The 11,389-nt window shown below is 25.9% G+C and overlaps 1 protein-coding gene and 2 non-coding genes across 3 annotated transcripts; 1 reads left to right on the forward strand and 2 right to left on the reverse strand.

Annotated features, from left to right (window-relative positions):
* Positions 1 to 1,597: 1,597 nt before the first annotated feature.
* LOC107437233 (uncharacterized) lies at positions 1,598 to 5,869 on the reverse strand. The gene is made up of 3 exons (XM_016049162.4): positions 5,738 to 5,869; positions 4,185 to 4,625; positions 1,598 to 1,745 (listed from the first exon to the last, which is right to left on the reverse strand). The coding sequence occupies exons 1-2, from the start codon at positions 5,747 to 5,749 to the stop codon at positions 4,239 to 4,241; spliced, it is 399 nt and encodes a 132-aa protein (XP_015904648.3). The 5' UTR covers positions 5,750 to 5,869; the 3' UTR covers positions 1,598 to 1,745; positions 4,185 to 4,238.
* A 2,498-nt stretch (positions 5,870 to 8,367) lies between these two features.
* On the reverse strand, positions 8,368 to 8,441 carry TRNAT-AGU (transfer RNA threonine (anticodon AGU)). Its single transcript has one exon. It is a non-coding gene; the product is annotated as a tRNA-Thr (tRNA).
* Positions 8,442 to 9,684: 1,243 nt separating this feature from the next.
* On the forward strand, positions 9,685 to 9,803 carry TRNAL-CAA (transfer RNA leucine (anticodon CAA)). The gene is made up of 2 exons: positions 9,685 to 9,722; positions 9,758 to 9,803. It is a non-coding gene; the product is annotated as a tRNA-Leu (tRNA).
* The last annotated feature ends 1,586 nt before the right edge of the window (positions 9,804 to 11,389 follow it).

The following is an 11,389-nucleotide window of genomic DNA, read 5'->3' on the forward strand; positions in this document are numbered from 1 at the left end:
GAACAATTTTCCTGAATTCATGAATTTCTCAGAAATACATTTTTACTGTTTAAGTTACAAGTACAATAATTTGATATTTTATTTCAAATCAAATATTTATTTTAGTTTTTTGTTTTTTAGAAGCGAAAATTTATTTATTGTTACGTCCTATAGATGGCGCTTTTCATGGGTAAAAGGAAAATTCTCTCAGGTATTGCGAAACGCACATTTCATAAAAGAAGTTTCATCTCATAAAGAAGTAAAAGAGATCGTCGTATACTGAATTTTATAAACTTTTCTGCAAATAAATATTAATTCTCAATACTTTACATGGAGTTAGATATTTTTATTTAACATAATTTCCTTTTAACTGCAACATTAATGCCCAGAATTATTTCAAAAGCTAGTTAGTATATTAAAATATAGATGGTAGCACTAGTTTTTAATTTATCAAAACAAATGTCCTGAGTATTAAAAACTTAATGTAAATAAATTTTTTTATTTAAAGTAATAAAACTGTATTGAGAAGGAACTAATCCATTAGATTCAAATTTTTTGAGCAACTATGCAAATAAATATATTAATTTTTAATGCTTTTATCAATGCAAATCGCTGCATTTTATCGAAGTTTTTGTAATAATCTACTAATGTTGATGTGTTGTTCTTATATTGATATATAGATGCCAGCACCAGTTCTTAAGAAAGAAATTAATCAAGTGCCATCTATTGACAGTTATCGAAATTGTAAAAAAAAACACAATTCCTTTATTATAAAAATTTAAAGTTAAATTATTTTTCATAAAAAATTTCTTTCCACTTTCATTATTATATTTTTGTAACTGTATCACCGTAATTTTCAGTCATTATTATAATATTTTAATATTTCTTTCATAATTAAAAGAAAAATGCATTTTTAAAATACGTTTTATTGCTTTTGATATTTTTAAACAAGCTATGACAACTTGTAGTTAACTGTTTAAAATATATTAAAATACAAATTGTTAAAATTTTTAATAATTTAAAACGGAAATTTTATATAAATCAAGTTCTATAACTTTCTTTAAAACATTTCACAATTCTTAATGTAATTGTATCCCAATACGATAATTTCAGAAACTGGCTTTATTATTATTATTATTAATTTACACATATTAGAATATTTTGATGCTAACATAGGCGTCAAAGGGGTCATATTTTTGAGGGAAATGAAATTAAAATACACTGTTATAATAGTTCTTTAACATTAAAAAAAATGTAAAATAATTCTAGAATCTGATAAATTTGTGCAAAAAGATTAATTATTTTTATCACTTTCTTGTTTTTAACTTTGATGAATTTAGATTGATAATGGTTCGTAAAAATTTTCTTTATTTTTCTGAAATATTCGAGGGGGATTTTCAGAGATTTTTGATTACTGAGGGAGACATATACACACCTTATTCCCCGCAAACGATGCCCATGTTCTCATTAGTCACGAAAAATAAAATATTTTGAATTTTCTAAAATGAACTATTTTTAGGAAGTCTTAAGGTCTTATTTATAACATTACGCATTTTTTTCTTTTTTTTTGAGAATGACAACACATAACAAGATTTAATCAAATAATAAACACAGTATCTAAAGCTATGAAATTATCCTTTATTTGATCCCAGTTCACTTACAGCTTTTAGTAACAATTTATCACAAATCTGTGCAATTTGTAGAAAATTGTTCATCAGCGCTCTGAAATAACTTGTAGAAAACCTGTATAAAAACTATCCAAATCCCTGCAAAGAAGAATTTTCATTAAGTTTCATAATGAATAATAATAAACACCATGCATAATAAAGTCAAATCATTAATCATTTTAATTTTTTCTCAATTTTAAAAAATTATCAGAGAAGCTTCGTTATTAAAGTTACTAATACAAAATGTTTTTTGAACAACGAAATTAATAAATTTAGAAGCAGCAATCGTTAAGAAAAAATAATTAAACATAAGGTTTAATTATGCTTATAATATAAGCAGAACTCGAAAGATGTATTTATATTAAAAAAAATTCCGCCCGAACAGGGACTCGAACCCTGGACCGTTAGGTTAAAAGCCTAACGCTCTACCGACTGAGCTATCCGGGCTCAAGTTTCAAGTAGAAAAGTATTTATATATTACTTAACAATAGATAAATAATTTCTATATTTAATTCCATATTTAGTTAATGTGTGACCTTTTCAAAGGAAAATGTAAGATTACCTCATTCAATGGATAATAATTGCCGTTTTTAGAGGAAATTTCTGTTAGTTTTTACATAAACTATTAGCATTTTATCATAATTTAACTGACTTCGATCTTCATGACTTTTCTTCTTATTTTTTTTTTTTTAATTTTATTTTATCTAATATAGTTTTTAAATTATAATAAATAAAAGAACTCCTTTTAGTGAATAGAAAGATCTTCAAAATTAAAGAAAATACCTCATTTAAATTACGAAATTAATTTATATCAAATTTTGGCTAATAAGTTCGTAGAGGAAAGCTTATTATGAGTAATTATTACTTTAATTTAGAGACAAAATTGTAAAAAACACTGCGGATTGTCACGAAAATTGATGAATTGAGTCAATGTAGTCAGTCAAAAAAGTCAGTAAGACTTCGCGTATCTCAGTATCAATAAAATCAGTAACATCAGTAAAAACGATTTAAAAAATTACGTTTCAGAATTTGCAATCATTCTTCTCTTTCGAAATTTCGGAACGAGTCACTCCATGAACATTATATTTATGTACTAAACAATTCTCATTGCATGAAACTTTAATTTTTTTGATTTGAAATACGTTCTTATAGTTTTTTTCCTTTCTTAAAAAACGTTTATTTATTATTTATTTTAAAAGGATTTGCTCATTTCCTTTCATCGGAAAAAATAATTACGCAACAATCATTATGTTCAGAAACCATATTATATTAATAACTAACCAATTAGGATTCCTATGTATTGCGGTTCTATTAAAATGTTTTTTTTTTTTTTTCAAAATGATAGTGATATTTTCTCAAATTAGGATATTATTATTATTTTATTATTGATTTATTTTTCAAATTAGCACTATTTATGAAGAATATTAATAAATTAGATAAAAAAAAACAGAAATTTTCAAATTGTTAATGTTAAATGCATTGACATTTTCCAATTTACAAAATATACATATTTATTTTATTTATTTATTTTTTGCTAATCTAAAGTGCAGTGCAGTTTAAAAGTTTTTATCTAGATGACTCAAACGTAGAATATTCAACTTTTTATTAATTTGAGAATTTATATTCCTATTGAAAGGCGAAAATTAATCTTTAATTTATTTTCTTCCTTTTTTTTTAATATCAGTCTTTGTTTAAAAAAATTGAGTTCGCTATTATACCACAAAAAATAAGATTAATGATTTTGCTTTTAAATTTGTTTTTCCAAAAAGAATTCGCGAACAAAAATATATTTACAAATTAGTCTATACAAAGTATAGACAAAAATATGATTAAATAAATCTCGAAAAACGCAATAGCCGTTTAAAATTTTTGTTTACTTTAAAAACAACTATACTTAATTTACTTTGGAAGACGTAACACTGAAACACGAAATACATTTTTCAAAATCACATCTACTAAAAACCCTAAGCGTTATCAATTTTTTACTTGTTAAATATAGCATCGACCTGATGGAATATCTTTATACAGAAGTGATTTCCAACCAAAATAAGAAGTTTAAATAATATCTTCATTTGCAACTATTTTTTGTACAATGAAAACAAATAAAATATTCTTTTGAACTGAGAATTTAAATATTATAGTTTGACGATTTTATATTTGATGATATTTGTGAACTAAATATGGTAAACACAGTATAAACCGAAACAAATACTTTGGCTGCATTTATTTTGTAGTTTTTACAACATTTATGGTTTCATTGTTCTTTTAACGTAATTTTTTTCCTTCGTTAAAGTTTTAAAAGAATTTTCTATTTTAAAGAAAATATATTTTTCTTTGCTGACTCTCATATGGCACTTCCTTGATTCAAAGATTCAGATAGCTTACATTCTAATTCAGCCACTATTGTGAACTTTATATAAAGTTATGTTATTATTAAAATTATATTAAGTTATACTTAAAAAAAACATTGGATAAGGTAAAGAGGAGGTAGCTTCTCCTATTTCCTAAAATTATGTAGTAAAAAATTTGCATTGTTACCTGAAAGTGAATCTGAGATCGCACGTATGTATCCTTAAATTGCTGATTTAGTATTCATTTCTTGTAGTATGGGTAGGTGGTGTAAGCTCCATAAGCTCCATATGGCCTGGCGTATGGGTATCTTGAATAAGCTCCAACGTATGGGTATCCTAAAGTAGCAGCGGCAGCAGGGTATCCAAGAGCAGCAGCTGTTGCGTAGGTGTAATAATCAGGTACTACAGCAGCGGCTGCAACGGGAGCTGCAGCAACAGGAGCTGGGGCTGCAACAGGTGCAGCAGCGACGGGTGCGGGACCAATAGGTGCAGCAGCAACTGGAGCTACAGCATAAGGATACGATCTGTATGGAGCATATCCTCCAAGGTAAGCGCCATATCCATATGGTAAAACGGGTCCAGCACTTGCTGCTGCACAAAAAAGGCTGACGAGGCAGACGATTGCAACCTGGAATTGAGAATTATGTTTTGAAATGATTCTTTTTATTTCTAACTATGATGTGATTGAAAAGAGAAGAATTTACCGAATGATTTGTAAAACAAAAATAAGCTATGAAATATTCTAAAAAGCCGTACTTAAGGCTATTTAAAAATATTCCCTTACGATTAAAAGCATTTTAAACTCGTCAAAGCCTTATACTAATCGTCAATTCTAGTTAGAATAAATTTTTGTTTTATTTGTTCCCTCTTAAATGATTATGTCTGTCTTTAGAAGTGAAACAAAAAGAGGGTTAATAAAAGTTAATTCAAACAAAGCTTCTTCTAGCTGTGCACCAGATTATATCAACTACAATTTAGGAATAAACCCTAAATATGAAATTTTCAAATTGTCACTTTAACATGCTTTTATATATGCTCATCAATTAAGATTATTGCTACTATTTATAATTTTTATCGCTAATTATGATTATTGTTATTGTAAATGAATTTTGTGTGATTATAAATACGATTTTGTTTTTATACACTGCCATAGATATTTTTCAATCACAAATTAAATGGCCTTTATAACATAAGCAATTGACTTTTCATAGCTAAAAATCGTTCTCTGTAGCACCATTGTTAAATAAAATATAACAATCATAAACATAATAGTAAGATTAAGTATTTTAATTAATTTTGGCTGTTTAAAAATGATTTTGCAAGTTTAAATACAAAATAAATGGAATATAAAAATCGAAAAGAATTTATAATTAATCTTACGAAATTTCCAAGTTATTATTCAATTATTCAGTTTACATTAATTATAATAAATACCATTTTACTTAAACAATATTAATTGTTAATTTTGATAATAAACGAAGCATAATTATTAATTTTTCGTTCTATCTTAAGAAATATTCAAATTATATAAATATTAATTTTCGAAATATTTTTAAACAATAATCAAAATGTTTGTATTAATTTTACACGAATTATTCAAACAATAATAAAATTGAAAATGTTCATTTTCCTACTTAAATAATAATCAAAACTCAAGCATTAATTTTTCTAAATTTTGTAAAAGAGTCACTCAAATAATGAAAGCTGAGTTTCTTTTATGACAAGAAAGACAAATCTTACCATTCCATTCATGTTTAAAAGTTAGTTATTCCAACAACAGGCGCTAACGAAAATATATCCAAGAGAGCTAGAAGCTGCTGAAAACGATTGTGAGTCTACCAAACCTTCTTCCAGCTTTTATACTCGATATTTTTCCCAATTTTTGCCAAATAACGCCTAAAAATCATCCCATTCATGCTTCAACAACCCAATGTTTTTGTTCCCTTTTTTATTAATTTAATATTTTTTTTCCTTAGATCTAAACTCTTGTTTATCAGTGATATAGGTTGACAATCCAGGGTCAACCCAACAATAAACCAAAAGTGGGGGAGCGTTTTTGACCTAAGGAATTTTTCTCTTTTTCTCCATTTCATTACCATCTTTAAACGATTGAGTAAAACGATAGAGAACAATTCATTTTGGCGTCAACTTCTCAAATACCCCAATTCTGACACTAAAACAATGGAATCTTGGATAAAGAACGGCAATTGTTTGAAGAAATACATTCAAACACCAAAAAATCTTTTAACTGCTTGGAAAGTCACGGAAATATTGAGAAGGGGACATTTTTTTTTCCTCCTCGTTTCGTATAGGCATTAGTTAGAATTAATAGTTATGAAAAATTATGTTGCGCAAAGTTCATATTGTGAAGATTATGCGAACTTGGTAGAAACCTCATAATCTACCAACGGAAAATTATTCTATTCATTTCTATATCATCTTTAATCATCTAAGTTTCCAAGAAACAAACCCAAAATATTAAATTCAGTGTTTAATTTTCGAACTAAGTTAATCAATTTTCTTTAATTTCTTGAAAAGAATTTGGTGAAGAATTTTATACATCGAACACAATTAGTTTTCAAATTAATGGTTCCTCCCCCGCCCCCCAGACAAAATGTACTTTTTCTAAACAAATAAGAACTTTAAGTACTGAAACATTTGTACTGAAAAATACAAGCTGTACATTATAGTCTACATAACAGGGTATATTATTGATCATCTTACAAGGTATCCCAAAAAACAAGCCCATAAGATTATATAAGGCGTTTGGTATTCAAAGCATATTAATCCTTTTTTATTGGATCTGATGTAACGAATTAGCCAAAAAATGTTTTTTCATTGAAGCAAATGCTTTTCATACAAACGCAAGTGTGTGTTTTAGTTTTATAAAATGAGTTTTTATTTTTAAACCAAATATTGAATATATTTAAACGAAAAATGAACAATAAATATTAAAAAAAATACACAAAAAAGAAACTTAATTATTTATTTTATTTAATTGATTTTTTTTAATATTCTTTTTAGTTTTTTTTCTCTCTTTAATTTAACTTTGTTTTATATTGTAACCTTTTTTATTATTTAAATAAAAATAACTGTAAGCAATAAAGCAGAATTTTTTTAAAAATATTTTTTTTTCATTATTTTCTATTTATTTATAATATTTTTAAAACTTCTTTCCCTGGTAAAACACAGTTCGTAATTTTTTCAAAAACTAGCTGGATCCCTAGATCCAAAATGCTTAAAAAAATCAAATTGGAACTAAAAACCTTTTTATGATAGAATTTGAAATAATCATGCACATTGATTAATTCCAAAAACATTTTTGATATAACGTCTTGTCTATCATGAATCGCAACCCCCTTATTATTCGAATGATCCATATATTCCATATTATTCAAATGAAATCTATAAATCAATAAAAAAATTACTCCATATTTTCAGCATTATAACTCTTCTTAAAGGCAAACTTTACTGCTAATGATCCTCTTCATACTAAAAATCACTTTCAGAAACTAATTAATTGCTCAATGTTTTCGTGTTTCTTCTATTGATTAGATAAATGTGGTTGATACATATAAATTCTTCTTACTTGAAACATAGTAAACTAAATTCAACTTTATGAGGGGAAAATTTTTTTATTTGTTTGAATGATAATTTTTGCCATCACTTTTATATATATCATTAACAACTACAGTTTGTTAATTCACTAATTATTTTTAACCTCAATTATCTAGACGTAAACATGGTTTGAATTATAGCGCGGCATTTTTCTATTTTAATCTAGCTATATCGCTATTTATAACTGAATTTCCTAAAATAAATAAATAACTAAATAAATGAAATAAAGCAAAAAAATATAAATAAATAAATAAAATAAACATGATTTGAAAAAAAAGAACAATAAAAATATAGAAGCATTGTAGAATTAAAAGGAAAAAATCTGGACAAATAAAAAGATGAAACTTGTTTTTGTTTGCAGATTAAATCAAACAAATAGTGAAATAAGTCAAGAGCTTGATAAAATTACTTTTACGCTACATTTTTAAACGATTTTTATTATTAAGATTAAGAAAAATTAGTAAATATTTCTTGCGTCTAAAATTATTTTATTTGAATGTATAAAATGAAAAAATAACTCTTTTCATTGAACTTTTGATTTTTTTTTAAAATTATTCATAAACAGTTAATATAACATAACAAATTCAAAAGAATTCAGGCAATAAGGTAACGTTACGATGTTATGTAAAATAAATTAAATTTCCCATTATCGGAAATGTTTAAAAAATATAAAAAATGATAGAGGTAGGAAAGAAAAAGAGAATGAAAAGAATCAGCTTTAAAATTTTAATTTTGAAAAAAGTTGTACACCTAGGCACCGGCGAGATTCGAACTCACGATCTCCTGTTTACTAGACAGGCGCTTTAACCAACTAAGCCACGGCGCCACATCTAGGACAAATTATTTTTTATTGTAATACTTACTCTAAAAATAAAATAAAAATAAAATATTTTAGTAGGAAAATAAAATAAAATTAATGAGTGAGGAGTGTCATTTTACAAAGAGGAGAAAAGAGAATTATGAAAAGAGAATATGAAAAGAGAACTATATTACATCATTCTTGGTTTTCATATTATTCTTATTTTAAAATATTCTTCAAACGATCAAACGAAATGTTTTCTGAAATCATGCAGTAGTTTAATTATTTATTATTTGCGAGTGTTTATTCTAATTATCCAAATGTATCAATATTTTTTTATTATAAGATCATGTAATGCTGTGAATACTAATAGATAATTAATTAATGTTGACTTTTTCATAAAAAGAGTAGCGATTAAAGTTTAATATGTAAAGGAATTACGAGAAATATATTTTTTTAAATAAAATTAGCTGAATTGTTATGATTTTTTTTTTTAAATTTTGAATAATATGCTATTTAGATATCAATCATAAACACTATTTAATAACTTTATTATTATTATGTGGACTTTATTTAAATAAGTACCTTGATAACGGGATTAGGATTTGTAAAGAAACACATTTATAAATTCTTTTAAAAATTCATGAATTGCTTTAAATTTTTAATACTGTTGCGCAGCACAAAAAGTACACAAAAAATTCTTACAAATCCTAATAGATTTATTTTTTAAATGTTTAAAGAGTTTAAACATAATGTTTCATAATTTTTGGTTTATCTGAAATATATATGCTTCAGTTTTAAAATATTTTGATTTTGAATAAAAATATCTACATTTTACTTTGTTAGCAGCATTTTTTTGCTATCAATGTTTGAAAGAAAAAACTAAAAATTTCTGAAATTTAAATTTTATATTTTTTTATATCATTTTCAAAAAAAATTGGAACTTAAATTTAAATCTTTCCTGCAGACAAAAAAATTTTTAAACTATGCGCATTCCGAATTTCATGCATTTATCTTCTATAGATCGCTTTGAAATAAGAAGAAAAAAAACATTTAAAGATAAGTGTTTTGGATCACGAATGTGGTCGTGGATTCGAATCCCATTTCTAACAGGAAGTATTTTTCTCAATTTTCATGGAAAAAAAATTATAATTTTCATGGTTTTAGCATTATTATTTTCTTAATAATGGATGCTTTTTCAATATATATTTTATCACAGTTTTTTCGAATAAATTTCCCCCATATTTAAAATCACTCCGAGATTATGCATGTCAGGATGGCCGAGCGGTCTAAGGCGCCAGACTCAAGGTTCGATCCTTGCTCTGATAGCAGAGTGCTGAGTGTTCTGGTCCACGAATGTGGGCGTGGGTTCGAATCCCACTTCTGACAGGAAATTTTTTCTCATTTTTCACGAAAAAAGAAATCTATTTTTTATAGTTTTTTGTTTCATTGCTTGAAGTTTAATACACTCTATAATAAAAAATCGTTTGTGCTGCCGTTGCCATTTTGGCTGTGTAAAAACTACAGAACCGAATAACTTGAAATTCAAAGGTAAACAAAAAAAACAAAAAAAAAAAACAAAACAAAAAAAAATCCCCTGATGAAATGAAGTTTTGACTCGAGTTCTAGATGAGATATAAACTTCTTTTTTTTACCATTTAAAATACAGTAATTTTTTGAATAAGTACAAAAAAAAATTCTTTTGGCCAGTTATTTGTGTCCTGGATACCTTACAGATACTTTTAATGACGTTTAATTTTTTCACTAATTAACGATTACTACTACACTACTCTATTCGAGTTATTGCACCACGTGATTTTTTTTAAACTGATTTCACATTGGATTTTTTTAAATACCGTACCATATATATAATATTAACAAAATACCTTTTTAAAAAAATTAATACAATCCAATATATTATTCCTAACTAGCAAATTCTAGGTGGAAAATACTATGTTGTCCTTCATGTTTCGTGTTATAACATTATTTTGTATTTCATTACCATCATTGAGGTAGAGGAATATAATTACTTCACGTAAACTAGCGGAAAAAATTTGAGATTCTTTTCCCTTTTTTAATTAAGAAAAAATTGCTTTATATTTAAAGATAGGCCTCAGATTTTCCAAAAACATCCATAAAAATATTCATAGAATACTTTTTAATAAATTTAATATAGTTCAAAACAAGCTCATGTATTGTATAATCTAACTATGTACTTCAATGGCAACGTTTTTCAAATTTTTTATTATTCGTCCCCCCCATTTATCTTTATATTGAATTATGGATTAAATTTTTTAATGGCAGACATTCATTTTCCGTCCACAAAAAGTTTTTCCTCTTTTTTTTTAATAAATTTTTTTATGCCCTTCTCTTGTTTGTTTTAGTGTTCGACTGCATCTTTTTGCATGTCTTTTATTATCCTTTTTCTTTTCTTTCTTTTTTATATTATTATTAATTGTGTTAATCAACTTATGAAAGTCCGTAGGAAAATTCATTTTTTATTTTTTCATGAGTCATTTAATGATTTTCTTCGCTAAAGTAAATGCTTTTTTATTTTTCATTTTTTTTATACGAGTTCATTTTCAAGGGCTTTTTTGTACGCCTTACCAAACTTGTACGTGTTTTGTACGTGTTACTAAACGTGTAGCAAAGCTTACCTTTAATTTGAAACTATATTTTTGGGTTGCGGAAAAGACTATTAAAAGAAATATTTTTTTGATATAGCGAATGAATAAAGAAAAAAAGTACGAGGAGAAAACAAAAAGAAAATCAATGAATCTCCGAATGAGTGAATCAGCTATTCTGCGAACTAGTGAATCAATGTATGAACAGGTGAATCAATGTAGGTGCTACTTCGCTTATGGTTGTAATTGTGTAAAATAATCAGTCGCTTTAGTAGTATTTTGATGTCTCAGCAAATGTGTACTACACCCAATTATTATAGATCATACTCATAATTATTTTTATATCGAATT

This window comes from Parasteatoda tepidariorum, chromosome 9 (genome assembly GCF_982258835.1).
Source record: "Parasteatoda tepidariorum strain Cologne lab strain chromosome 9, Ptep-v5.0, whole genome shotgun sequence".
Classification (NCBI taxonomy): Eukaryota; Metazoa; Arthropoda; class Arachnida; order Araneae; family Theridiidae; genus Parasteatoda; species Parasteatoda tepidariorum.